Source organism: Archocentrus centrarchus, chromosome 12 (genome assembly GCF_007364275.1).
Source record: "Archocentrus centrarchus isolate MPI-CPG fArcCen1 chromosome 12, fArcCen1, whole genome shotgun sequence".
NCBI classification, from domain to species: Eukaryota; Metazoa; Chordata; class Actinopteri; order Cichliformes; family Cichlidae; genus Archocentrus; species Archocentrus centrarchus.
The window spans coordinates 20270246-20295470 of record NC_044357.1 but is presented as its reverse complement, the minus strand read 5'-3'; the positions used below and the strand labels follow the sequence as shown (position 1 = coordinate 20295470).

Below are 25225 nucleotides of genomic sequence, written 5' to 3'. Positions count from 1 at the left end.
TCCATAAATATATCCATAAATCACAAAAATACAAGAGTTAATACTATAACAAAGTGGAAGTGACAGGGAGTGAGAGCAACTCAGCCATGTAAAATGAAAGAGTGGGGTCAGCAGATGGTGACATCACCAATGTGTTCTGGAAGAATGGTCAAAAATTCCTATACACACACTTCTAAACCCTGTGGAAAGCCTTCCCAGAAGAGCTGAAACTCTATTAGCAGCAAAGGGTGGGCTGACATCATATTAAACCCTATGGATTAAGAATGGGATGTCACTCAAGTTCATATGCATGTGAAGGCAGATGAGCAAATACTTTTGGCAATATAGTGTACATACTTTCATATGCAAATGTGATATTAGATGTGAACTATAACCAAAAATAATGGGCGAAATATTAAAGCCTAACCTATGAAAAGGAGTTTTCAGCAGCTGTTTAAAACATGCCACTAATTCAACCAACCTGACGGGGTGCTCTAAAGTTTAGGAATTGCAACCTGAAAAGCGTGGTCGCCTCTGATGTTAAAATAAGAATGTGGAACATTTAATAGACCCCAATCAGATTATCGGAGAGGTTGACCACTGGATTAAGGTCTCAGCTGCTCTGCTATGTACGCAGGAGCTTGGCCATGTAGGGTTTTATATGTTGTTAATAAAATTTTAAATGAAGTCTGAATTGCTAATGATGAGCATACCTCCTGCAGAGTGTTCTGCTTTCGGCTGGATGTTGTGAGGGTTTTTTTTTTTCTTTACTGTGAACCCATCATAATGTTCCTGCTATCCTTCTGATGGATTTGTTAGAATGACCTGTTTCGGTTGCATTGAGAGCTCCTTTGACCGCATGCTGTGGGTTCACAGAAGCAGTTTCCAAATGCAAATGCCCCACTTGGAATCATCTCCAGACCTTTTACCTGCTTAATTTATGAAGAAGTAACAAAGTAATAGCCCATATCTCTCCATGAAGCAGCTTTTGAGTCAATTGTCCAATTACATTTGAATCACTGAAAGTAAGTGTCTGCATATAAAAATGGCTGTAATTCCTCAGCATGTAAAGCAATATTTTTGTTCAAGCCCTTAAATTAAAGCTCGTCAGATTTTATAACCTGCGATGGCGTCTGACGGAGTCATCAGACACATAAGTTAGAGATAATGGCTGTGGTTTGATTTCAGCTGCATCTAAATGTAAAATGATCACTCAGAGAAAGTTAGAAAGAACAGAATGTCTGTTATTTTTCTTTCTCACACAGTGCTGCAGATGGAGCAAGAGGTGTGCCTCACTCTCCAGGCAGAGAGACTGACCTCCAATTCCAAAGCAATATATTTTTAGTGGGTGATTTTTATTTATTTATTTATTTTAATTTTAGAAAAACAAAACTAACTCCTTCCTGATCAGCATGCTTTGTTGTGATTGGTTATCGTTTAGAAAGAAACTTTTTGCTTTGGAAGCTACAGAAGCAAAAATAGGAGTCTTTCACATCCTCCAGTTAAAATAGCAGTTTCTCAACTATAAGATGGCAGAGAGCAGCAGTTTGCATGCACAAAACTTGTGAGTGGTCAGTGACAACATTGGGGAATTAGGTAACTCTACTAATAATGCTACTAATAATGCTACTAATAATGCTTTCAGAAGAGGCTGAAGCTTGGCATTTTGAATAGGAAGTGAGCATTTTGCATCCTCTTAGTGGTACTCTTTTGAAGTTTTTGTTTATACTTCACTGAGTCATATCTCCCTGAAAATGAAATAACAAATGTGAGATTTTATCCTTCCTCATATATTTATTTTAATGTTTTCTTTATTTATGTGCAAGGCCTATCGTCGAAAAGTTCCTGAGTGTTATTGCAACCTCACTGACACGGGGACATCTCTGTGTGAAGTTTTTTGATCTCCTCATGCTTGTGTGGGTTTCCACTCTATGCTTCAGCTTAAGTGAAGTGAAAACTCCCAATTGCCCGTAGCTGTGAATGTCAGTGTGAATGTGTTTGTCTGTCAATATGTGTTAGTGCTGTGATAGACTATCAAAGTGTCAAGGGTGTGTCCTGCCTTTCACCCAGTCCATGTTAATACATGCTATAGCCTTATACAGTAACCCTGCACTTAGAGGCTTAAACAAATCTAAAATAAGTACGTAAAGGTAGAACTGCATTTATTAATCCTGATTAATATTTATCAGGATTAATTACATTTTTCATTTGATTATTTTTGTACACACTGATTTTTAAAAAAATATCTCCTGCTTGATCTACTTGAAACTTCATTTTCACTGTTTCATCAGAATGTATAGCTCAAGCAAGACTAGTCTAGTGTATAATGCTTTTTTTCTTTCAATTTAAGAAATTTGTACTTAAAACAAACATAATTCAAGTGTGTGTGTGTGTGTGTGTGTGTGTGTGTGTGTGTGTGTGTGTGTGTGTGTGTGTGTGTGTGTGTGTAAGAAGATTCGTAAGCCTGCATTTTCCCTTTCTATGTTTTTATTTTGCCATGGTTGGTGCAGCAGGCTACTGCACCCCTGGTGTCACAGATTTAGAATCAAGGTACAACACTGTGGAAAAAAAAAAAACCTTTAGCTGTCTGTTATTTCTTTATATTTTGCTAGGAAAATGGGAAGTAGATGACACATGCAAACATAGACGGAAATACAGAGTTTAATTCTAACAAGCTTGAAAGTAATGACCGCCTCTATTCTTCAACACAGCCTGAACTCTCTTAGGCAAGCTTTCTTGTAATTTCTTTAAGTACTTTTCAGCAATAGTTCTCCAGGTTTCTTCGTTGGATCTTGGCTGCTTTTTGTTCTGTTCTGTCAAGATGATCCCACACCGGTTCAGTAATGTTGAGGTCCAGGCCTGGGAGAGGCCAATCCATGACTGATGGTGTTCTGTTGTTGTTTTTCTATTCAGATATGTTTTTTACTGCAGTAGCAGTATTGTTTGGGATCATTGTTATGCTAAAAAAAAAATGAAGCCATTACCAATCACATGCTTTCCAGGTGGTGCTGCATGGTGGAAATCTGACAGTTGTACCTCTCTCTTGACCTCCTCTATACAAATAAGTTTCAAATTTGGGTTCATGCTTACTCTGTAAGACCTGTTGCCATTGATATTCAGTCCAGTTCTTGTGTAATTTGGCATATCGCAGCCTTTTCTCCACATTTCTCCTCTTTAAGAAAGACTTCTTGACAGTCACCCTTCCACTGAGACCATTTCTGATGTGCCTTCAGTGAACAGTAGATAGATCAACTGAAGGATCAGATGCATCTCTCAGGTCCTGTGTTGGATTTTTTCCCCCCTTTTTCTAAGGAAAGGAAAGGATACTGTTCCTCTGCTGTAGATAGGTTTGTTTGGTTTTTTGGGTTTTTTTTTTTTTTTTTTTTTTTTTTTTTATTTTTTTTAGGTGTTCCACTTCTCTTGTTCTGCACTTTTCCAGTTTCTCACACTGCGAACCATGCCAAGATTTGTCAGCTAATAGCACATTTTTTATAGCTTCAACTGAAGAAATGGGAACAAATTGTGGTTTTGCAACAGGCTACTAACAAAGTGCCTAAGGATACATATAACTGGTTCTTTGCTATGTTGACTGTAATGTGAACACACAGCAGTGGTTCATCCCTTGAGTTAGGTGTATTTTTTATGCTTAAATGATTACAAGGACTGGACTGAAAATGAGTGGGAAAAGTTGCCAATGTCCAAAGAAAAGCCTGGAGAACAGATGCTTACGGCCACTTTGAAAAATGACAAGAAAGTCCGGTTCCTTGGAAGCAAAATATAAAGAAATGAGGGGTGGCTGAAGAGTTTTTGCAGAGTACAGTGAATAAAACAACTTGAGGAACTGAACAGTAAATATTAAGAAAGAAAATATGAAAACTGAACTGAACAACTGAGTCCATAAAATAATTTGCACTGAATTTTGGTTAATGTCCATGAACTACGTTGCTAGTGAAAACCATATCCTCAATTAGAGTAGAAGCTTCTTGAAAGAGAATGGCAGGAGAAATAAGCATAAATCTGGGCCTGAGACTGCAGTCTGGGGAAAGCTTCAGTGAGGACTTCCTCCTGGGCCAGGCAAATCCCCAGATACTAATGAGAGGCGTGATAACTAAGAAAAGGGGACCATGTGGCACAAAAATGAGAACAAACAACCTGTAGTGTGGGGAGGCTTATATAGTCATCCAGCTGAAAGGGAGTGTATGATGTGTGGTCCCACTCCTGAAGATCAGATAAATTATCATCAATAAAAACCTAAAAGCAATGAGGGTTTTTTTTTTTTTTGTTTTGTTTTGTTTTGTTTTTGTTAGATAGCCGTGAGGCTGCTCAGTAACATTTTGGTTTTCATTCAAAGTAAACACTCTGCAAATATTTACATCTGCTCAGATTTTCTGTCAAAGTTGATGGCTGGAGCTTTTTTTTTTTCTTTTTTTTTCTCTCAAACAAGAAAATATTATATTGATGAGAAGCGCTGCATTTACATGGAGCCCTCTCAGGCTCTCAGCTGTGGATAAAGGAGACATTCAAGCAGAACAGACAGGGCCTTCACATGAGACAGCCTGTTTCCCTACTGAGGAAGCTGTTATCTCTGTGTCGCGCCTCATCAATCCCTGAGTGAGCCGTTACTGTACCCTACCTGCCATATGGCTGTCACAGCACAACCCAGCCGGACATTCTTCCATCCAACACGTTCTGCGAGACACTCCGAAAGCTGTTGGGTGCCTCCCTGTGGAGAGGCAGATATTAGAGTGCAAGGTGGGCTTCAAACCTACTGATGCCCTTTTTAATTTAATTAACATATTGCTTGAGCCCTGCAGATGTTTGACTTACATGTACTAATGTAACTAATATGCAATAAAATATTTATTTGTATTGGTCTTCAGTGTATTTCCAGGAAGTGTCCTGGTAAAGAACCAGAACTGACTTCATATAGTTTTTACTTTTCAGTGTTTTGCCAATGCAGAGAATGCTAGCAAATATTCACAGCTGAAAAAGAAACATGAAAAGAACAAATAAACATTAATGATAGATGCAGAAAAATAAGTGCTGGGGGGGTCGGACTAAAATACCACAGGAGTAAGCTTCTGTTAACTCAAAAGGCTTTTTCCAGTTCACTTTGGTGCTGTGTAGTGTTCAGTGACGCTGCTAATAGTGGTACTCATTCCAGGCCATAGCAAGGATGCAATTAAAAGAAAGCAGCTCCACAGGGTAAAAAGTACAGTCTAAAAGGCCTTCCTTTTGTTGATTTAGTTTTGATGCCTTTTTTTTTTGGCTGTCGGCCTGTTTTTACACATGACCAATGTTGGGAAGGAGAGGAAGTTCTGAAGCAATAGCACACAAATGGATCATTGTGGAACCACAAGCTTTATGCTGCAAGAGGACAGGACTCGAAAAAGTAGAAAAATCCAATACGAGGCTGCAGTGTCAGATGTGAATCAATATTTCGAGGACAAAGGGAGGCAGCGGGATTTTTGGGACACTGGGTGGGATGTGAAGTGTGTTAAAGTGCCGGATGCTAAGTTTAAAAGAAAATAAATAAATAAAAATGTGGTCTCAAGTTGTGAAAAAGCACTTGTGCCAACAATATTCAGTGGGGGTGGGGGTGGGGGGGCATGATAACAGGTATGTACCTTTATCTTCAACTCCTGAGCGCAACCTGGAGTGCTCTCCAAGAGTGACAGTAGCCCTCCAGCAGCTGCAGCATACATGAGGAAGAATAGGAAGGACATCTGGGATGGCTCCATTCCAAAGACAGACCTGCTGCACAGTCCTAGTTCCTCTTTTAGTTCTGCCATGGATGAATACATGCTGTAGACCTCACACATGCAATAATAATACACATTTTCCTACAATGACAGTATAAAATTGTAATAAGCTAACCAACATAGAGTACACTGTCAAAAAAAAGACACAGCTTGTTCTGCCACATGAAAGAGCTACCTGGGAGGATGGTAATTATCACTTCTGCAATTATCCTGTCAAATGTAGATACTTTTTTTTTTTTTTTAGTTTTCTCTCAATGAATCTGCCACTGCAGTGAGGCATTTGATTTGGCATAAAAAAAATGTAATCATTAATAATCCATGCAGCATGTCTCCAATGTCAGATGTCCACATCCACAATGACAAATACATGCCAGATGACAGAGGAGGTTCCCAGAAGATTAATACATGTTGCCTGCCAAGCATTATGCTTACATGCATCATTGTGAGCAATAAATCATTAAAAATTCTAGCACATACTTTATTGAGACATTTATCTGCAGTAGAAACTATTTTCTACCCTAATCTTGTTTTCTATTGTTTTGGAAATGAGATCCGAGGAACACTAAATCGAATCTCTTGAGTCTTACCAACAGAGCTCAACGTGTTCACTTGGAAAAAGATAGAGGAGATGAGGAGGCCAAAGGCACTCTTTAAACTGACCTGCAGTCCAAGCGTGTTGCTCAGTGTACGTGTGCAGTGTCATGCTGTCCAATTCCGCTGCGTTTGGTGTCTTCGAGGGATCCTGGACACATACTGTCGCGCACAGTCTGTCAATCTGAGCGCAGAGGAAAATCACCACATCACACCCACACATGATGATTTACCACTGTGAACCAAAAGCATCCCATTGATGGAGACAATAACAGAAGAATAGCTCGAGGCTGCCAAATATGATTTTGCCAGTGCAATATTCTCCACAGTATCTTCCTCCTACTGGCACACTAACCATTTATCTTGGATTCAAAATTTCATGGTATTTTGTGTGATAAATGCAATTTTGTTCTTTTAAATCCAGAAACAGGACACAAACTACCATTACCGTATTTATTTAACACTTCGGGGTCAGCATAGGAAAAATATTACTTGGAAAATCGAATTAATTGAGTATAGGTTTGGGAAAACCGTATACATCATCTTTCCTTAGTACACAAGAAATTTATCAAACCATGCATCATTTGTATTTGAATTGTGGATTTTTAGGAGATCCTTTCCAGATACTTCTACTATTAGGGAAGACGGCTCTGACTGAGCGTAGTACTAATGACTGAATATTTCTGGGCAAATCTCACCTTCCACAGGATCTGGGTGAGGTCCATTAGCACCACAGGGGACAGCGCAGGTATGCTGGTCTTGTAGGTACGAACTCTGGAAGTTGGCCCACCCATGTGGTGCACTTTTCTGCCAGTATTGAATTGCGGGTAGACTTCTAACCCCAGTTCTTTTATGAGCTCCAAGATGTGTGTTTGGGTGCTATAAGAGAAAACCAGCTGTTTTTAGACCTTTTCCGTGTTTGTGTTTCCAGTGTTTGACTTTGAAGTTATAACAGTTTCAGCAAATATAGAGTCAACATTTATAGAGTCAACATTACCATGACTCATTTAAGCAATGTTAGGCTATATTTTCATGCCCACTTCTATACATTAAGTAATAATGGAATTGTGATTTTTATTAGCTAAAGTTCTAATGATGTCATAGTCTGAGAACTGAGAGCCATTTACCATCCTGTCTCCTGTTACGGAGCCATGATTATGCAATAGATGAAAAATGTGACTTGGCATTGTCTTGCTGAATTAATAAAGCTCTTCCCTGAAAGAAGAAGAAAAAAAAAAAAAGACTGAATGGCAATAATTGTTGCTCTGCTTGTGTTATTCCCACTCATGGGTGCTAGCTTTACCCCAGATTCTGGTGATCAGACCACAGCAGAGTTTTCAACTTCACCTCAGTCCAGATCAGAGTACAGAAAAGGGGGCAGCTTGGTCTTTTCTGTGCATTGTAAAGTTTCCATATGTGTGCAGCAACATAATGCATATAGACTTGAGGGGACCACTGTTGTGAACTGGTGCTATATGAAAAAAAACAAATGGAGAGTAGAGAGCACTTAAGCTTAAGCACGTGCGTTGCTTATTTAAAATCCTTCTCAGTGATATCACTGATCAAATGCTGAGATCTTAAAAATTAATTTAGCCAGAGTTAGAGATAAGATAGATGAGGTAAGTTCAAGAAATACTGGCTATTGGATTTAATCCTTATATTCTGTTTAGGTCAATTTTGACCCTTGACAGCAGTAAAAATGCCCTAAATATAAATCATTTACCATGAAGTTTGATTACTCTTCCTATAGTGAACCAAAATACACAATAATAAAATGTTTTAAAATTTTATACTGTTGTACAGCTGCCACTAAAGGCTGTTCCAGGTCAAATATAATCTGTATCTATTGGGATAGACTTAAGATGCACCAGGGTGGGTCAACCCAAGGACACATATCCCCCTATGTGTGTTGTGTTTGTGTATTTGGATGGTGTTCTGTAACTGCAATTTCCAATGTGTGAACTTGTTCACCCACATGGCAATAAAACTTCATTCATTCATTCATTCATTCATCAAGGAGAATTGTGGTTTTAGGGAATCTTGAAACTGTGAAACTGCATCATATCTTTGTGCATTTTTTTATGGGACAGCCGTGACAGAGGTCAAGTGGACCTTGACACTGACACAAGAACTGTCCGTGTTCCCACCACATCTGCCCTAGTTCATGCAGAGCCAGGCACTTGCTGGTTTTTGAGGGTCATGGAGGAATCTCAAAACAGTGATGTAGTAAAACAGCATAGGATGGTGACCTCTGTTATGTGCACAGATGGTGCACATAAGGAACAGAGATCTGTAATAGGGCAGCGCAGTGTTACAGGGGTTAGCACTGTTCCTGGTTCAAATCCCAGCTGGGGCCTTTCTGTGTGGAGTTTGCATATTCTCTCTGTGTGTACTTCAAACTTCACAACATAAACCGTAAAGGTCATATGCAAAAAAAAAAAAAAAAAAAAAAAGGGGGGGGGGGGTGTCTCTCAGAAGAATGCACTTGGTGCTACATGTAATGACTTTTTATTTATTTATTTTATTTTTTATTTTTTTGTCATTTTCAAGCCATAATATCTTATAGAGAGAACACCTCATACAGTGTGTGGGCATCTCTGTTGCAAATATGGTAGTGTAGGCCATATTATCAAATTTTCAAGCAAATTCAAGGTCTCATAATTTGATATTTAACTTCAGTTGTCAATTCATCAATCAATTCATCATCTTTTTTTTTTTTTTTTTTTTTAATTTTTGGCTACTTTTCTGTCTCTCTCCTTTAAAATGAAACTACTATAAAAAATTGGGGACTGGTCATTTCTTTGTGAGTGACCTTCACCTGGTGATCAAATAATTATTTTCCCTTCTGTAGCTATTTGAAAATGGCTCCACAGATAAAGGTGTTCCATAAAGGCTTGACTTCATCACAAAAATATTTTTTATGATCAAAGTAATTATGGTAAAGAGCTAAAATTTGATAGTTTTCTTATTAAGAAGCACATCATCACCCTGAAATCTTTTCAGGAAAATCAGAGATGGATGGGCATTTGGTTGGAAGTGTTTGGTGGGTTGACATGGAATGATCCGTTGGGTATTTATACATCCTAAATAGATCTGTAATTCAAAATGTTATATAGACGCTTATTATGAGGGAATTCTTGGCAATCTGGAAAATTAACTCAAACCATGTGAAGGCATGAAACAAGAAGAGTATGTAAGGGTTAAGAAAAGGTTAGATAACTCATAAATGCCCTAGGTAAACATTAAACGAGAACTGACCTTGAACACTTGTGAATCTTTGAAAGTCTGCAGAATGCTAGTTATTTTTTATTTTTTTTTCCAGGTAACTGTTTATATGTAGATCTTTATTGCTACTGTCACTGCTAAATCTAAAACTTCTGGTTTACACTGGGAAAAAAATTTAAAAAACTAAAATTTTATGTTATATAAATCCACCAAAAGGGGAAATGTCACATGTCATTACATGTGCATATACATACTGAGCATACAGATACATACACATACAGATAAAAGATAAAAAGGACAAGGTTCAGTAGTACACTTCAAGAGTGCTGTTAAGAAGTGCTGCATTATATGTGTTGCAATCAATTTCTTTATGACTTTCATCCTGTAATCTCAGCATTGCACATTACATGCACAGTATCAAGTAACCTCATTCACATCAAGCAATCTTATCCAAGGGTTTTCCTATAAATAGGCATCTGCAAATACCTTAGCTGCCTGTGTTATTGTCAACACAATCTAAATCCTTTGTCTGTGCCTTTTTAAAGATAGTCTTTCATTGAGTATTGCATTATTCCTTGCATGATCATGGGAAGCTGGAGCCAGCCCCCATCTGTGATTCAGCCAGAATTTGTCCCTAACTGTGCTGTCAGGTGTCAGTGGTAACCACAAGGCCATTCAACAATAGTCAACAATCTCTTGTTATTGTGGATAAAACTCACTTGTTTACTAAGGTCTTCATTTTCTGGCTGCTCTAATATTACAAACCCCAGAGAATCAGTTTAAAAACCTTCCATTTTGCTCCAGAATAATACATTTGCATTTGTGTGATTGTGCCGCATTGCTGTTTCCATTTGTAGTATTACTGTGTGTATTCGAGCAGCATTACCTTCCTACCCACTGCCCTCCTAAGTCCCAGCGATCAACACCGTTGGCTGCTGGTAACTCAGTAGACAATGTGCGCCCTCCCACTCGATCTGCATGGCACACCAGACATGATTTTGTCAGAGCAATACACCGGCAGTTCTCAGCTGTTCCTTAATTGTATAATTCTGCATTGCAAGTTACCAGTTGCTTTCAATTCTGATAAAATTATACAAACCTTTCCCTTCCAGAATCAGTATTTTCAGAGTGGTATCCCTTTTTCTAAGCATATGGGCTGCACTCAGTCCTGATAGTCCAGCACCGACAACTATAACGTCCCAAATTTCCGCAGTCATGTCTGAGTTCAAGTCACTTCCTTCAGTGTGCTGGTAAACCGAGAAGTCAGACAATCAAATCCAGCTTGTATTCCCTTTTCTTCTCTGTATCAATTAGGTTGTCTTATCTTGCAAAGCCTGGGTGGCTTTCACAATAGTGCACTTTGGAACTGTGAACAAGTGAGCTTGTGACCTAGTTGGCAAAGAATCGGCTGTGCAAATTCCAACAAATACAGCCAAGAGAGGCGTTTCATTTTAGAACAGTAGAGAACACTGTCAGATGAAAAACATTCTTTGTAACCATGTTTAGGAAAAGTAATGCAAATTTTCAAAATATGAATTTTGAATGATACATACTCACAGTACATGCATATACAGCAAGTGGAGTAATGAACTTTAAGTCAGAAGCAGAATTTGTACTATAGAGCAAGAGTGGCATTATGCAAATAAAATGTGAATTTGAGCTTGGAGAAAGGAAACAAAAGTGAAATCCACAAACAAGCAACAGCTGAAAGCAACTGCAATCAAGGCCTGGCAGCGCATCTCAAAGGAGGAAGTATTTGGGGATGTCCGTGGGTTTTATACTTCAGGCAGTCACAGACAGAGAAGGATTTTTCATCCAGCTATTAAAAATAAGCCTTATATTAGTTTGACCAATTATTTTTGAGCATCTGAAAATGGGGAACTGTGTATAAAAATGGCTGTAATCTCTACATAGTTTATGCAGTAATGTTGTTAAAGCCCTTGAATGAAAGATGAAAGTCAGCTTTTCAGTCACATCTTGATTGTTTGATTTAAAAGCTACTGTGCTCGTGTACTGAGGCATTGTCCAAAAATCTGTGGGCCTAACTGTATTATCTCCATATCAATGTGTATAGATTTTGAAGCAGTGCTCAGTGTGAATAGATGAATCAAAAAATATTCAGTCAAGTCAAGGGCACAACATGGTATTGCAATTTTTGTGGTTTGTTCTGAAACAAATCGTTATACAATAAAGTCGATTTCTTAAAAGAGACTTCTGAGACGTGGTGAATAAAACCCACAGCAGCAAGTTTGTAGAACTTGACAGACCTGTATGCCTGTTGTGTACAAATAGTGAACATCCCTCATGTATTGGTTTGGATCTTATACCTTTGTGTCCATCTGTCTCCATTTAGGCCAAAGCTTGTATGTAGGTGTTCAGAAGGCCCAACTGCTCAGCCAAAACAAAAACTCTGGCACACTGATTACGCTTATTTTTATATCAGGTCTTTATTTACCTTTTAATTTTATGTTGCGGTCAGAACGGTCACTGCTGTTTTTAAGGCAAGTTTGCAGTCAATTTCAACAATAGGCAAATAAATGAACCGTTTAAACTTTGACTGTAAATGGATTTCAAAGGTTTGTTCTGTTTAAATTTCATGTCTTTTTTTTTTATTCCAAGACAATAAAAAAATACCCAGAACATTTATTTGTACCAACAGCAGATGACATGCAACATTAGCATTCATTTAGTTGTTTCTGTCCAACTAACAAATGTAAATTAAGTTTGCTCTTTGCATTCCCTTAACAAAAATGTTAACAATAGACAGCATGTCCGCATCACTTCACATGATAATGTTGTTGAATAACTTTGAGTCTGTACGCCGACACTCTAAAATCTTTTTTCAAAATAATGGCTTAAACAAACACAGAGGATCGAGGGTTGCATGATGAATCGCTAGACAGCAGAGTTGTTGTCAGTGGCTTTATGTTGATTTTGTCACAAGTCACTTATTCATATTCTGTCATTAGTTCAGATAGTTTGACAACTGGGCTAATGACAACAACTAATATACTGGGTATCACAGTGCAGATGAATAGCTCAGAAAGAGGAACACAAATGGAAAACGCACAGTGACGAACACTGACGAGGATGCAACAACAAGCAGGGGAAAACACAGGATTTAAATACCCAAGGGCTGATGAGGGATGAATACACATCTGGGAAACACAGGTGAACAACCTAACACTAATGACACAAGGAAACAGGTCAAAAGTAAATACAACTTAGAACGCTGGGTCAAAAGACCCAGGACCGTGACAGTGACACTGTAGGATCAAGTGAGTAGGGACCCTGTCACACAGGCCTAGAGACTGGACAGTAACCACCTGGCAACCACTGATCATTAGGGTAAAATATGTATTCCCCAAGTGGTTGTAGTTAATGTAATGTAGTTAGCAAGTTTTTCAGACAAGTTGGCATCTTCCATGCAAGCTACACACAATTGTGGCAAAGTGACTGTGGTAAAGCAAATCTCAAGGAGGTTTTCGGTGCAGCGTCCTCTTTGCACTTTTCACTTAGCAACTGTTAACTACCTCCAGGAACCGCTCACCAACCAGTCAGCATATTGGCCTTTTTTTCCTTGCAACCAGTGGTTGTATCACATTATATGGGCAACAACTCTGAAGCAATGTGTGCATAACATCACTTTAGAAACTTGCATAGCTGATGACACTGTTCAGCTGCTGTCCTGACCTTGTAGGCAAACTATTTCATAAGGATTTGTTCAGATGATGACAAAATACCTTAGGAGCACTACACAGCCACCTGGGCAGCTTGTGTGGCCGTGGCTCAAGAGGTAGAGCAGATCATCTACAAATTGGAAAGTTGGTGGTTGGTTTCTTGGCTGATCCATTCTGCATGCCAAAGAATCCTTGGGCAGGATACTGAACCGGACGTTGCTACTGAGGCATCCATCGAAGTGTGATTTGTGTATGTGAATGGGTGAATGAGACATGCTGTATAAAGCACTTTGGCTGCTCATGTAGAGTAGAAAAGCACTATAAAAGAACTGTTCCATTTACCACCAGTGTGGGTGCAGATTTTAACATAAAAACTGTGTCCACAACTTATTGTAGAGGTCATCTTTGGACATTAATGTTAAGAAGAACACAGAGCTGATGATGGCCTTTAAGCTTTAAGTGACTGAGTGTCCAGTGAATTACAACCCAGCAAGCAAACCCAGCAGTGAGATTATCAGCAGCTAAAACCCCAAAAGTAACTTCTACTGCATCTTTGATAGCAACTCAATGTCTCACCAACCATATATAACAGTGTAGTAAGGAACTGCTCTGTCTCTATCTGGAAACCATTCTGCATAAATTGCATATCATCACACTGGTACTTACTGGGTGAAATGCAATGCTGAATCGAATCTAACGTGCAGGGCACATAGCTTCCAGAGGAAGTCCTGAACAGGTTTCGTAAAAAAGGTTCACATTAAAGTAATTTGGGAAAAGAGAACAGTGACGGTTTCATGCTTTTAAATGTAATTTCTTCCCACAGAATCCATCCTATTTCTAGACAAGTATTTTTTTTTAAGTAGTTACTCAGAAAACTTCACAGTGTATTTTCAAAGTTTGAAATAAGTGGGTGTGCAAGGTCAAAGAGGAGGTTAGCTGGGTTTTAGATGTTCCTGACAGCGCTGCTTTATCCAGTAGTGCTTTAGATAAAATGAGTTTTCAAATGAGCTTTTAAAACACGTAAAGTGACTAGCAGAGAAAATTCACATAAAGATTTGAAAGAAGTGTTATTTGTTTGCTGTAATTCAGATAAAGCTTTGCTTCTGATGTATTTTCAACATTTGCCTGCTGAAGAATATCTCACCCTTTTCTTGTAGCACAGACATGAGCTTTACAGGTGTTATTTCCACACAAAAAAATTAAATAAATAAAATAACCCACCTTGCTTACTAAAACTGAAAAACCAGAACTAGCTTCTCCTCATTTTAAACTTCATGTATTCTCTTTTAATAACATTTATTTGAAGCCGTGGACATTTGACAAATTGGAGATTTTTGTATTGTGTATTCAACAAATACCAGGGAGTGTACAGTAATTGTGTGTTTCCAGAAAGAATTCTTTTTATTTTTTGATTTAAAAAAATAAATAAATAAATAAAAATATAGTTAATGGGTAATAGGAGAATGAACAGAAACAGACAACTAGGGAAAAGAATACACAAAGCTGAGTGTAGACAAAGCAGCAATTTGTGGCAGGTGATTTGCTTTCAGTAGAGTTCAGCTCTCTTCAAATTAGCACCCCGAGTTTCCCTGCCATTGTTTGCTCCTCCAGTTTCCCTTGTTTACAGAGAGATTGCATTGCATTGTTATTCAGCTGCCCGGACACAGATTTCCTCAAGCACATTTTGATTGGTTTTCCGAAATTGTTCATAATTTTTATTCACCAAGTTGTGATTACAGAGGGAAGGATGCAGGATGTTAAAAGCAGTATTAAGAGCTGAATAGCAATATCAAGGTAACCTTTTGGTAAAGTGGTCACTGTCCAATCAGAAAGCTTTATGGTAATGAGGTGGGAATATAGGAGGAGCTCCCATTAAAATAGAGCAACAGGCGGTCCACTGTTACTTGTTCCTTTGTATTCCATGGATAGATGTGCGTGCAGTGCCTACATTCAGGTAATATCAGTATAAAGTAATTCAGTATGATTCTTTTTTCATATGATTGATATACATTATATATTTAAAGACACTGTACTCATTACTGTGACCAGCTGCTACAAATGACTTTATTGTAAACAGGAACAGTATGTTCAGACAAATCTGCACCCACCTGACAACAGCATTTTACCTCAGCTGCCCTCCCTGGCTCTCTGTATTCTTGTTATGTGCTGCAGTTCTCTTGAGCTCAGGTAAGCACACATACATGAATAAAACTATGCATGCATGCATAAATGGTAAATATGGCACATTTATGTACCACATTGTTCTGTTTTACATGACGTGGCATTAAAGAAAGCGTCTTTATTATAGACAGTTACTGAGACCTTCACACCTATTCTCTATTGAAGACTGCTGAGACATACTGTAAGAGCTCAGTGGTGTTAGTTTTCCAATGTTACCATGGTACTCAGTCTGTCCAATCAGAGATTATGTTTGGAGATGATTGTTGACTACTTAATGTTCCAGGGATTTGAGCTCACGTGTTTCTTTCTTTTTTTTCTTTCTTTTATCAGATGTGGCTTACACTGACAGCTCGTCTTACTTTCACTGAAAAGTATATTTAAAATATTTGTATGTACTATAGACTAATGCAGTTTAATTTATTTGTTTAGATACACTCATCATAGACATGAATATCATAGTAATTTGTGTCTTTTAATGATTTCTTTGAGCTCTTCTTTTTCCAGGGTGGAATGATTGTACAGCACACATCTGAGTGCACAAGTTTGAATTTATTTTTACTCTAATCTACACAGGGTTAAAATTATTATTATTATTACATACAGACTCAAATGTATGGAGACATTAACTGGAAGATTTTAATAAGTAGTGCTGAAGGTTCTGCAGTGTCTTTTAACTTGACAAGGCCACAGCCAATTAACTTCTTATTGGTGATAATAATTGACTAAAACTGGTAGTTTTCTCTCTGCTGGCATAAAAAGGACTCATTTCATAGCATTCAGTGAGTTTTGGTCAAAGCAATGGGAAAGTCCAAGGAGCTCGGGGAAGATAAAAGGAATTGCAGATTTACACAGGCTCCGAAGGCCTCTTGCAGCCATTTCTAAACACCTCCAAGATCATAAAATCATAAGTTATTTGAATGTGTCCCCACTTTACCAAGGTCTTGGAGAAGAACCACTACAGCTCAGGCCTGCCACAAACTGGAAACACTAGCGTCGTTATCCACAGTGAAGCGGGTTTTACGTTGCCATGGACTGAGAGGGTTCCAACTACCCTGTTTCAAAAGAGACATCTTCAGGCTCAACTGAAATTTGCAGCTGTCCACATGGACAAAAGCCACACATTCTCCAGAAGACGAATGCCTTCTCAACCCTATTGAAAATTTGTAGAGCGTGCTTAAAAGCCAGGTCAGTGCCAGGAAAACAACCAATTTAAATTAACTCTACCAATTCTACCGAGAAGTGTGGTCAAATATCCAGCCAGAGCTATGCCATAAGCTTGTTGATAACTACCAAAAGCATCTGGTCAAGGTGCAACTAGCTAACAAACATTTAACCAAATATTAGTGGAGGTGTACAGTGGAAGAAATGATTATTCGATCCCCTGCTATACTTACAAGATTTGTAAGTTTGCTCACTTACGAAGAAATGAACAGTCTCTAATATTTATGGTAGTTTCATTTTAATGGAAAGGGAGCATATCAACCAAAAATCACATTACATAAAAAGTTATAAATCAATTGATTCATTGAAGGAAATAAGTAAAGCCCATCCAGAATTCTGGCTCCCACATATTGGCACTGTGCCCATGTGGTACACAGATTGCAATCATTCAATCAATCAATTAGAGATACTCCTGATCTCAATTCGTTATGTGTATAAAGCACGCCTGTCCACAGAATCAATTTCTTCCATTCCAACCTCTCCTCCATCACGGGCAAGACCAATGAGCTGCCAAAGGACATCAGGGACAGGATTATAGACTTGCACAAAGCTGGAATGGGCTACAAGACCATCAGCAAGAAGCTTGGTAAGAAGATGACAACTGTTTGTGTGATTATTCAGAAATATAAGAAATATAAAATGCCCATCAATTGCTCTCGGTCTGGAACTCCAAGATCTTGCCTCATGGGGTGATGATGATCATGAGAGAGGTGGTGGATCCGCCGTTGTTAATGATCCGAAGGCAGTTGGGACCACAGTCACCAAAAACACCACTGGTGACACACTACACCGTAATGGATTGAAATCTTGTAGTACCTGCAAGGTCCCCCTGCTCCAGAAGGCACATGAATAAGAGCATCTCACGTTTCTCAGTGAACATCTAAATGATTTAGAGAAGGTTTGGGAGAAAGTGCTGTGGTCAGATGAAACCAAAATTGAGTTCTCTGCCATCAGCTCGACCCATGTTTAGAGGAAGAGAAATGTTGAGTATGACTCAGAGAACACCATCCCCACATTCAAGCATGTAGGTGGAACCATTATGCTTTGAGGCTGTTTTTCTGCTAAGGGTACAGGATGACTTCACTGCATTGAGGGGTCAGTGGACGGGGCCATGATGAAGAAGAAGCACATAAAGGTCATGGAGTGGCCCAGCCAGTCTCCAAACCTCAGTCCTGTGAGTATCTGTTTTTTGGAAGTGAACAAACTTACAAATTGAGCAGAGGATCAGATAATCACCTGCTGAATGTACACATTTGAGCCTGTGTGAATTAGGGAAAATCTAAAATACATTCAAACTTGTGTACTCAATTCTTGTTTTTAAAGTCAAGTGTGTGCTGTACAGTCATTAAAAGTTCAAGGAAATCATTAAAAGCCCATGCTGACTGCATGTAAACTCTGACCACAACTATAAATTACAACAATTGCTACAGTTAAACTAAACTGAACACGTGCGAGAAGCAATGTTACTGTTCTGCCTCACATTCTCGTCAAAGGGTATTCTGAGACCAGATCTGGCTTCATGTATTTTGTGTTTTTTTCCCCTCCTTTTATTTTTCTCCATCCTTGTGGAGCTAATTCACAATGTTCGCATATTACAAAAGCCAGTTTCTCTTGTTGAGGTTGAATATGCTGGCCTTGTGACAGAGCCAATGCAATGATGTAAAGCTGTTTAAGATTAGTTTTGCCAAGAACAGCATAGAGTAACTTACTCTCTGAATCTCATTTTTCTTCTGGAGAGCTGCTTTTTAAAGAAATTGTAACCAGTCTTAAATTTCTCTTAATTTAATTTGTCTAAGTGCTTTTCATATTCCTTTTGCGGCATTTGGCTAAAACTATTATGTTTTTGTTTGTTGTCATTTCATACACGGAGTTCCTTTAAGAAAATATCTAGAATCAATGTTAGATGTGGAGACTGTAAACTGTGGCCAGTGAGTGTGAAAATAGGACATTTATCACTGACAACAAAAATAAGGGATTAGGAATTAGTATCAGTTGTAATATGTTTATGTAATTAATTTCTTTTTTATTTCTTTATTCTTTGCAAAACAATATACACAGATGAGGCTCGATGAGAACCAAAACAAATACAATTTAGACATGAGAGGACAAAATATTAAGAATACCTGTAAGGGTACTTGTGCACCTGCTTATGACCAACAGTGATGTACCAGGAGGGCACATTAGAAATGGGAGAATCAAGGGAGAGGAAAACAAAGTCAAATGATGGTGGGGGAAGAAGTGCATGAGCCCTGGACTTCAGAATGACAGCGGTGGAGGGTTTAGCCATGCCCTGGGAATAACATTTATATTGCTTTGGTTTGTTTTTGAGCATTATTACAATAAGTATTTTTTGCTGTGCCATTATTATCACATTTTACATTGCTTTCATTTGTGTGGAAATATCCTAGTGAAATGGGGGCATATGTGAGCCTTTGGGAGTCTAGATATCACCAAGAACTGGGCCATTGAATCACACTTGCCAAAAGCAGGGAGAGTTCATTTTAGAGATGTAGTCTTTAAGTTTTTTTTTTCCCCCAGTATGTCATATGTATATAAATTCTAGTTTTCCAGTTCAAAAGAATAATTTTCTCAGCTATAGTTTGAGCTGCATTGAACAATCTGTTTTCCCTGTTAAATCTGCTACTATGTCTCTTGGTAGGCAGAGCGACGGAGACAGTGGCAGCACTGAAAGACAGATAGTGACCTGGTGTTATCTTTCTAAAGTTGTGTAACTGGTGTGCAGAGAGAAGTAGAGTGAACATAGCTACTATTTTGTACACTGCATAATATTTCTAATATGAATTTAAAAAAATGTTGCCAATTGAAGTGAGCTATGTGAAGTACTTTGTATTTGATTCTACAAGTTGTCATCTGGAGTGATGAATAAACTCAGATCCAATTTTAGTGTTTTGTCTGATTGCAATATTTTCTGTGTATTTTGGAGGAGGTTTTTTAAATTTTTTTGTAGAGAGGGATCTTGATTAGTGCCAAGGGTGCGGGAGGAAGATCTAGGATGATGACTGCAATATTAAGTTTTGGCTGGATGGCTAATTTGTGTTGCAAATATTCCAAGAAAAGCCTATCACAGCTGTCATAGGGCGAGAGGCAGGACCCTTGGCAGGGCTAACACAGAGAGACAGACAACCATTCACACTCACATTCACACCTATGGGCAATTTAGAATCACCAGTTAATCAAACCCCACTAACTGCGTGTCTTTGGACTGTGGGACGTATTATTTCTTACATTCTCTTACTGATAAATTAAAAAACTGCACTGAAAAAATATTCTGAACAGGCCAATCCCAAGCGTTGCAGGCTGTGTCCACCCGATGTGTACTTACATTTCTCTTGAGATGCATGTCAGGTTACGTCATAGATTAAGGCGAGGGGTTCAGAGGGTTTTCCGGTCACAGCGTAGATTTTCAACTGAAGCATAAGTCCCCGGTAACACCTTTACATGAGAGTAGTGATTAAAAACATAGTGCTTCTAGTCCTCTTTATAGTTTTATTTTTGTCGTGCTGTTTTTTCTTTATTCTTGATTTCTTGCTTTTCCAGTAGAATTTTGAAAGGCTGGGAAATTTTTATAGGTGGCAGCTGGATGAGCTGAAATAATTTAAAATAAATCATTTATTTTTGGAAGGTATTGATGTTTTAATGATTGAAATTCTGCCTGTTATGAATAGTGGTAGGTTCATCCAACACTCAAGGTCATCGTTTATTATTTTAAGTAGTGGAGTCGAGCTGAGCCCAACAAGCTCTGACAGCCTGAGGGAGACATCAATGCCTGAGTACGTGATGTGACCTGTGCATAATGGGATTGGTGGTGTATGGTCTGCTTTATCCCAACTGTTGCTGTATAGCAGGATAGAAAATGTATTCCAGTAAATGGAGTAATCTGAGAATCTGGGATGGGGGGCTGGGGTTCTCAAGCTTCATTGTCTAATGCAGTATCTTATGTCTATTTAATGTTTGCATTCCTTTGATGCGACTCTTCTGGATTTCTTCAAAACTGGGATGCACGCAAGGATTGCAGGTGACATCCAAGGGCCCGCAGACCATCCGTAAGGCAGAGGGAGAGAGTGTGACTTTGGGGTGCAGCTATGAAACGAGCCCTCAGGACACTGGAGAACTTGACATCGAATGGTCTGTGGTCAGTCCAGACACCACACAGAAAGATCAAATGGTAAGAAGTAATGAGAGATTGATCCCGATGATATTATCTATACAATATCATCAGGATTAGATTTATAGGGATTAAACATCAGTGTATATATAAGCTATTCTTTTATGCCCTTTCAAGCATTTGTAAAGTAGACCTTGATGCAAATGGTAATGCATCATGGTTTGGGTCTAAGGTGCCAATTAATTTTGAGAATATGTTCTTTAGTACAGATTGTCCTAGTAAAAGCTTCTATAGTTTAAAAAGTTGCAATGTTTGCTCATTATTCATTGAGTTGTTGAGATGCTACTCTTTCATGTTACAACTGAGTCATACCTGTATTTCTGACCTGCTGCGGCACTCACTAAAAGGACTGCCAAGTCCTTCATTGAACTGAATTGAATGCCATCTCCATTTTTCCATAAAATTATTTCTAAATTGCAAAATTATTCGAATAATGGCCTTTGAAATTGTTAGCAGATGATTTGAAAACGAAGGTCCATGAAATGAAAAGTGTTCTTCAATATTTCTTACCGTACTTCAGAGAATCGGGATTCTGAGCACAATTAGGTCAGCTTATTATTTTTTTCTGCTCCTGTTATTCATCACCACAGTAGATCATCTGTTTGCATCCCGTCGTGCCCTCTGCATCTTTCTCTGTCTTTCCAGCCACCTGCAAATCCTCTCTCATCACATCCATAAACTTCCTCTTTGGCTTTTTTTTTTTTTTTTTTTTTCCCCTTTTCCTCTTGCAAGACAGCTCTCTCTCCAAAATGCTCATCCCAGTATACCAGGTCTCGCTCCTCTTCACATTTCCAGATGAGTTCAGCCTTGCCTTCGTTACTCAGTCCTGCATCTGTCAATCCAAACTGAGCTGTTCCTCTGATATACTCACTCCTAATCCTGCCTATCATTTTTAGTCCCAATGTAAATCCTGTGCAAATCTTAGCAATCTGCCAGTTTCCCTGACCTGCATAGCAGAGCTGGACAGACTATCATCTTGTAGTTAGCCCATCTCTTTTTGGTACCTTATTGATACCCATCTGTCATTAATCATTCCTGATATTCTTCCCCATCCACCCCACCCTGCATGCATGATAAACAATCCCTAAATCTTCTAATCTATTCAGATTTCACATCATCTTCTCTTCTAAACCTCATGTGATGTACTTGTGCCCCAAGCCTGTAAGTCTAAACTAAAGTTCAGTCAAGGAGACTGGCGAGTGGATGGACTCTCACTGCATTTTAATTTCACAGGAATTAGTTGTTTATCCCATTTGCCTTTTAAATTAAACAAGTCATTAGTGTTTAAGACTTGGGAGAATATTTTTTCCCTCTCATCTCTCGCCTCGTGCAGCAGGGATTTTACCAAACTCGACACAAAGATTGACCAGATCTACTATGTGCTGCTTTATACAGTGTACTGAATAAAAACATTGTAAAATATTGGTTCAACTCAAAATTGAATGTAATATACTGTAGTTTTACGCATAAAACAGTGCAGACTTTACTGCTTATTGTAAATCAGTAGACCTATTTATGCACATTTCCAGCTCTCTGTCTTTATTTTTGTACTCTACTAGGGGGCGGTTTTGCATAATTCACAGTTCAAAATATTCATCATTTATCTTATACTGGGCGTTGGTACAGATTTTCATTTCTGTCTGGAAAAAAGAAAAAACTATTTTAGTTCCTCTCTCTTAAAAGCCTCTATTCCTTTAAGCCAAATTTCTTCTGTTTGGCTGACAAAGGTTTGAACAGCTGGCAAATGGGGTTGCACCCAGAGATGCGTGACTGAAATGATCTTAATGAGGGATATCTGCTCTCACTGACATCACGCAGAGCCAAGAAAAAATGTGGAGCACATAAAGCACGAGTTTTGGCTTACAGAGGCTACCTGTATGCAGTGACCTCATCACCTGGGCCATGTTTAATGTGACACTGTAACAGCATACATGGCAGAAAATAAGGTCCACTTTAGAGAACTAATAAACACACAGCTCTGACATCTGACTTAAAAATGCATATAGAGATGTTATGTTAATGTGTGATCAGCTATTTTCCATTTACAGATCCAGCAAACAGGAACCAGCCCCATCATCCTTTTCAAACCAAAACCTATAAGCATTCATTCAGAGTTGTTTCTCTTTTCTAAATTGAGCAAATACGCTATAGATCTCCCTGATTTGGTCTCGGTTAAGTGAGAGAAATATCTCTTACTGTATTTCCATTTCTTACTAACTAGTTATTCTGCCTTGCGGTGTGTGGCAGGTAGTATTTTTTTTTTTTTTTTTTTATTGTTTTGCTGCTCCCTGCTGATGCTGGAAATGAGACTGATGAGAGTGGTGAGACTGAGCCACAGTGAACGTGCTCTAAAATTAAAACACTGAGCTAAAAATGATTTTAAAAAGACACCTTAGAGGTCCAAGGTTGGTGGTAATTTTAACCAACCACTCTTGTTACATTTAATTCAATAACACTGCATGTAGCATTAATTGAGTGTCACTCAGTTGCTGAATTACGCTTGTATTTGTCTTTGTTTTTTCCATCAGCTTGTATCCTATACCGATGGCATGGAGTATTTCTATGGTAACCACGCATTTGAAAAAGGGCTCAGCTTCGCTGCTGGTGATCCCACGACGGGTGACGCATCACTGTCGATCACTCCGCTGTCACCTGCTCACAGTGCTACCTACCAGTGTAAAGTGAAGAAGGCACCTGGAGTGGACATGCACAAGATGACACTTGTGGTAATGGGTAAGGGAATGCTTTAGGGGGGTTAATGTAGATGTCAACTAGCTGCAGTATTTATGTCCATCCCCCTTCCAAGCTGCAGTGTTGTTGGTGTTTAGTACTTCAGGAGGCCCCAGTTCTATTAAAGAACTTAATACTGCCTTGACATGTCATAATGTGCAGTACACCTGCTTTTATAAAACCTCCATACTCTGGATTCCTTGGTTTCTATAGTCAGGTATTCAAATGGTTATGTGGGTCTTGGTGATAATAAATCATCTGTTAGAAATGGATTTGACTGTTCATTTTTTGCTCTGTGTAAGAAAAATTCTTTATCTGATGAGAAATCGGTTCCAAATTTGTATTAAATTGGAAGGTTTTATCTAGTGCTTAAACCATTTAATCTGAAATACATTCTCCCTGCTATGTTAGAACTTGCACTTTACTCCTTTTTGGTAACACATTACAAAACACATTACTCAGAACTTATCATGTTTTAGACTTTTTTTATGTTTTTGCAGTGTCTCATAATTAATTGTGGGAGATTCAGTATTTGCATGATTGAATTACACTATCTGAACTTGCGAACTTTGTGTGGACATCAGTCTTCATCAGCAGATGGGGTTTGCTGCAAACAGAGACCGGTGTGTTTGCAATTTTACAAATGGAAATGAATGAACTGAAGGAGGATGGCTTTGTCTAAAACTAATGACACTTCACTAAGAGCCATTTGTCTTATCCAATCTTAAAATTGGATAAAGGAACTTACTTAGTCAAATCTATTTTGAAGAATATGAGCAGGTATTGGGGTAGAGGGCAGTCACCTCACTGCCAGAATTAAGGTTGAGTATGATATTAAATAATGTGTTTCATGATGGAGCGAAATAATTTATGCACTTTTAAAAACTCCACCAGAGGTCCTGTGGGGCCTGAATCAAAAAGAATAATATGCAACGTTGGTGCGGATACACAGCATATAGTACAATTGGCTCCAGGCTCCAGGCTCCAGGCTCCTGAGGTGCTGCGCAGATCAGCTGTGTGGCATCATGGGATACATGTTCAACCTGAGCTTGAAGCTGGGGAAAGTACCACAACTGTGGAAGACCTCCTGTGTGGTACCGGTACCAAAGACCAAACATCCAAAGGATCTTAGCAGCTACAGGCCGGTAGCCCTGACATCGCATCTAATGAAGACCCTCGAGAGGCTGGTCCTCAACCATCTACGCCTCATGGTGTCGTCTTCGTTGGACCCGCTGCAGTTCGCCTACCGGCCTGGCATCGGGGTGGATGACGCCATCATCTACCTCCTGCACCGAGCTCTGACCCACCTGGAGAAGCCGGGAAGCACTGTGAGGATCATGTTCTTTGATTTCTCCAGTGCTTTTAACACCATCCAGCCAGGACTTCTGAGAGACAAGCTGGAACTGTCAGGAGTGGACCACCACATCTCCGAGTGGATACTGGACTACCTCACTGACCGCCCACAGTACGTGAGGACACAGGGCTGTGTCTCTGACAGGCTGGTCTGCAGTACGGGGGCCCCACAGGGAACTGTGCTGGCACCGTTCCTCTTCACCCTCTACACTGCAGACTTCTCCATCAACTCCCCACGCTGCCATCTGCAGAAGTTCTCTGACGACTCTGCCATAGTTGGCCTCATCACAGGTGAGGATGACTCAGAGTACAGACAG

The 25225-nt window shown here is 39.0% G+C and overlaps 1 protein-coding gene and 1 pseudogene across 1 annotated transcript in view; one reads left to right on the top strand and one right to left on the bottom strand.

The window, feature by feature from the left end:
• Positions 1 to 10897, bottom strand: part of LOC115789009 (probable flavin-containing monoamine oxidase A) — a 48097-nt gene extending 37200 nt beyond the window's left edge. Inside the window, exons 1-6 of the mRNA XM_030742156.1 lie at positions 10657 to 10897; positions 10444 to 10531; positions 7031 to 7211; positions 6402 to 6516; positions 5607 to 5764; positions 4613 to 4702 (exon numbers count right to left, since the gene is read on the bottom strand). Of these exons, the coding sequence (XP_030598016.1) occupies positions 4613 to 4702; positions 5607 to 5764; positions 6402 to 6516; positions 7031 to 7211; positions 10444 to 10531; positions 10657 to 10774 (750 nt within the window). The 5' untranslated portion in view covers positions 10775 to 10897. The remainder of the gene's footprint in view (positions 1 to 4612; positions 4703 to 5606; positions 5765 to 6401; positions 6517 to 7030; positions 7212 to 10443; positions 10532 to 10656) is intronic.
• The window catches only part of LOC115789750 (coxsackievirus and adenovirus receptor homolog), a 78443-nt pseudogene that overhangs the window by 40799 nt on the left and 12419 nt on the right, over positions 1 to 25225 (top strand).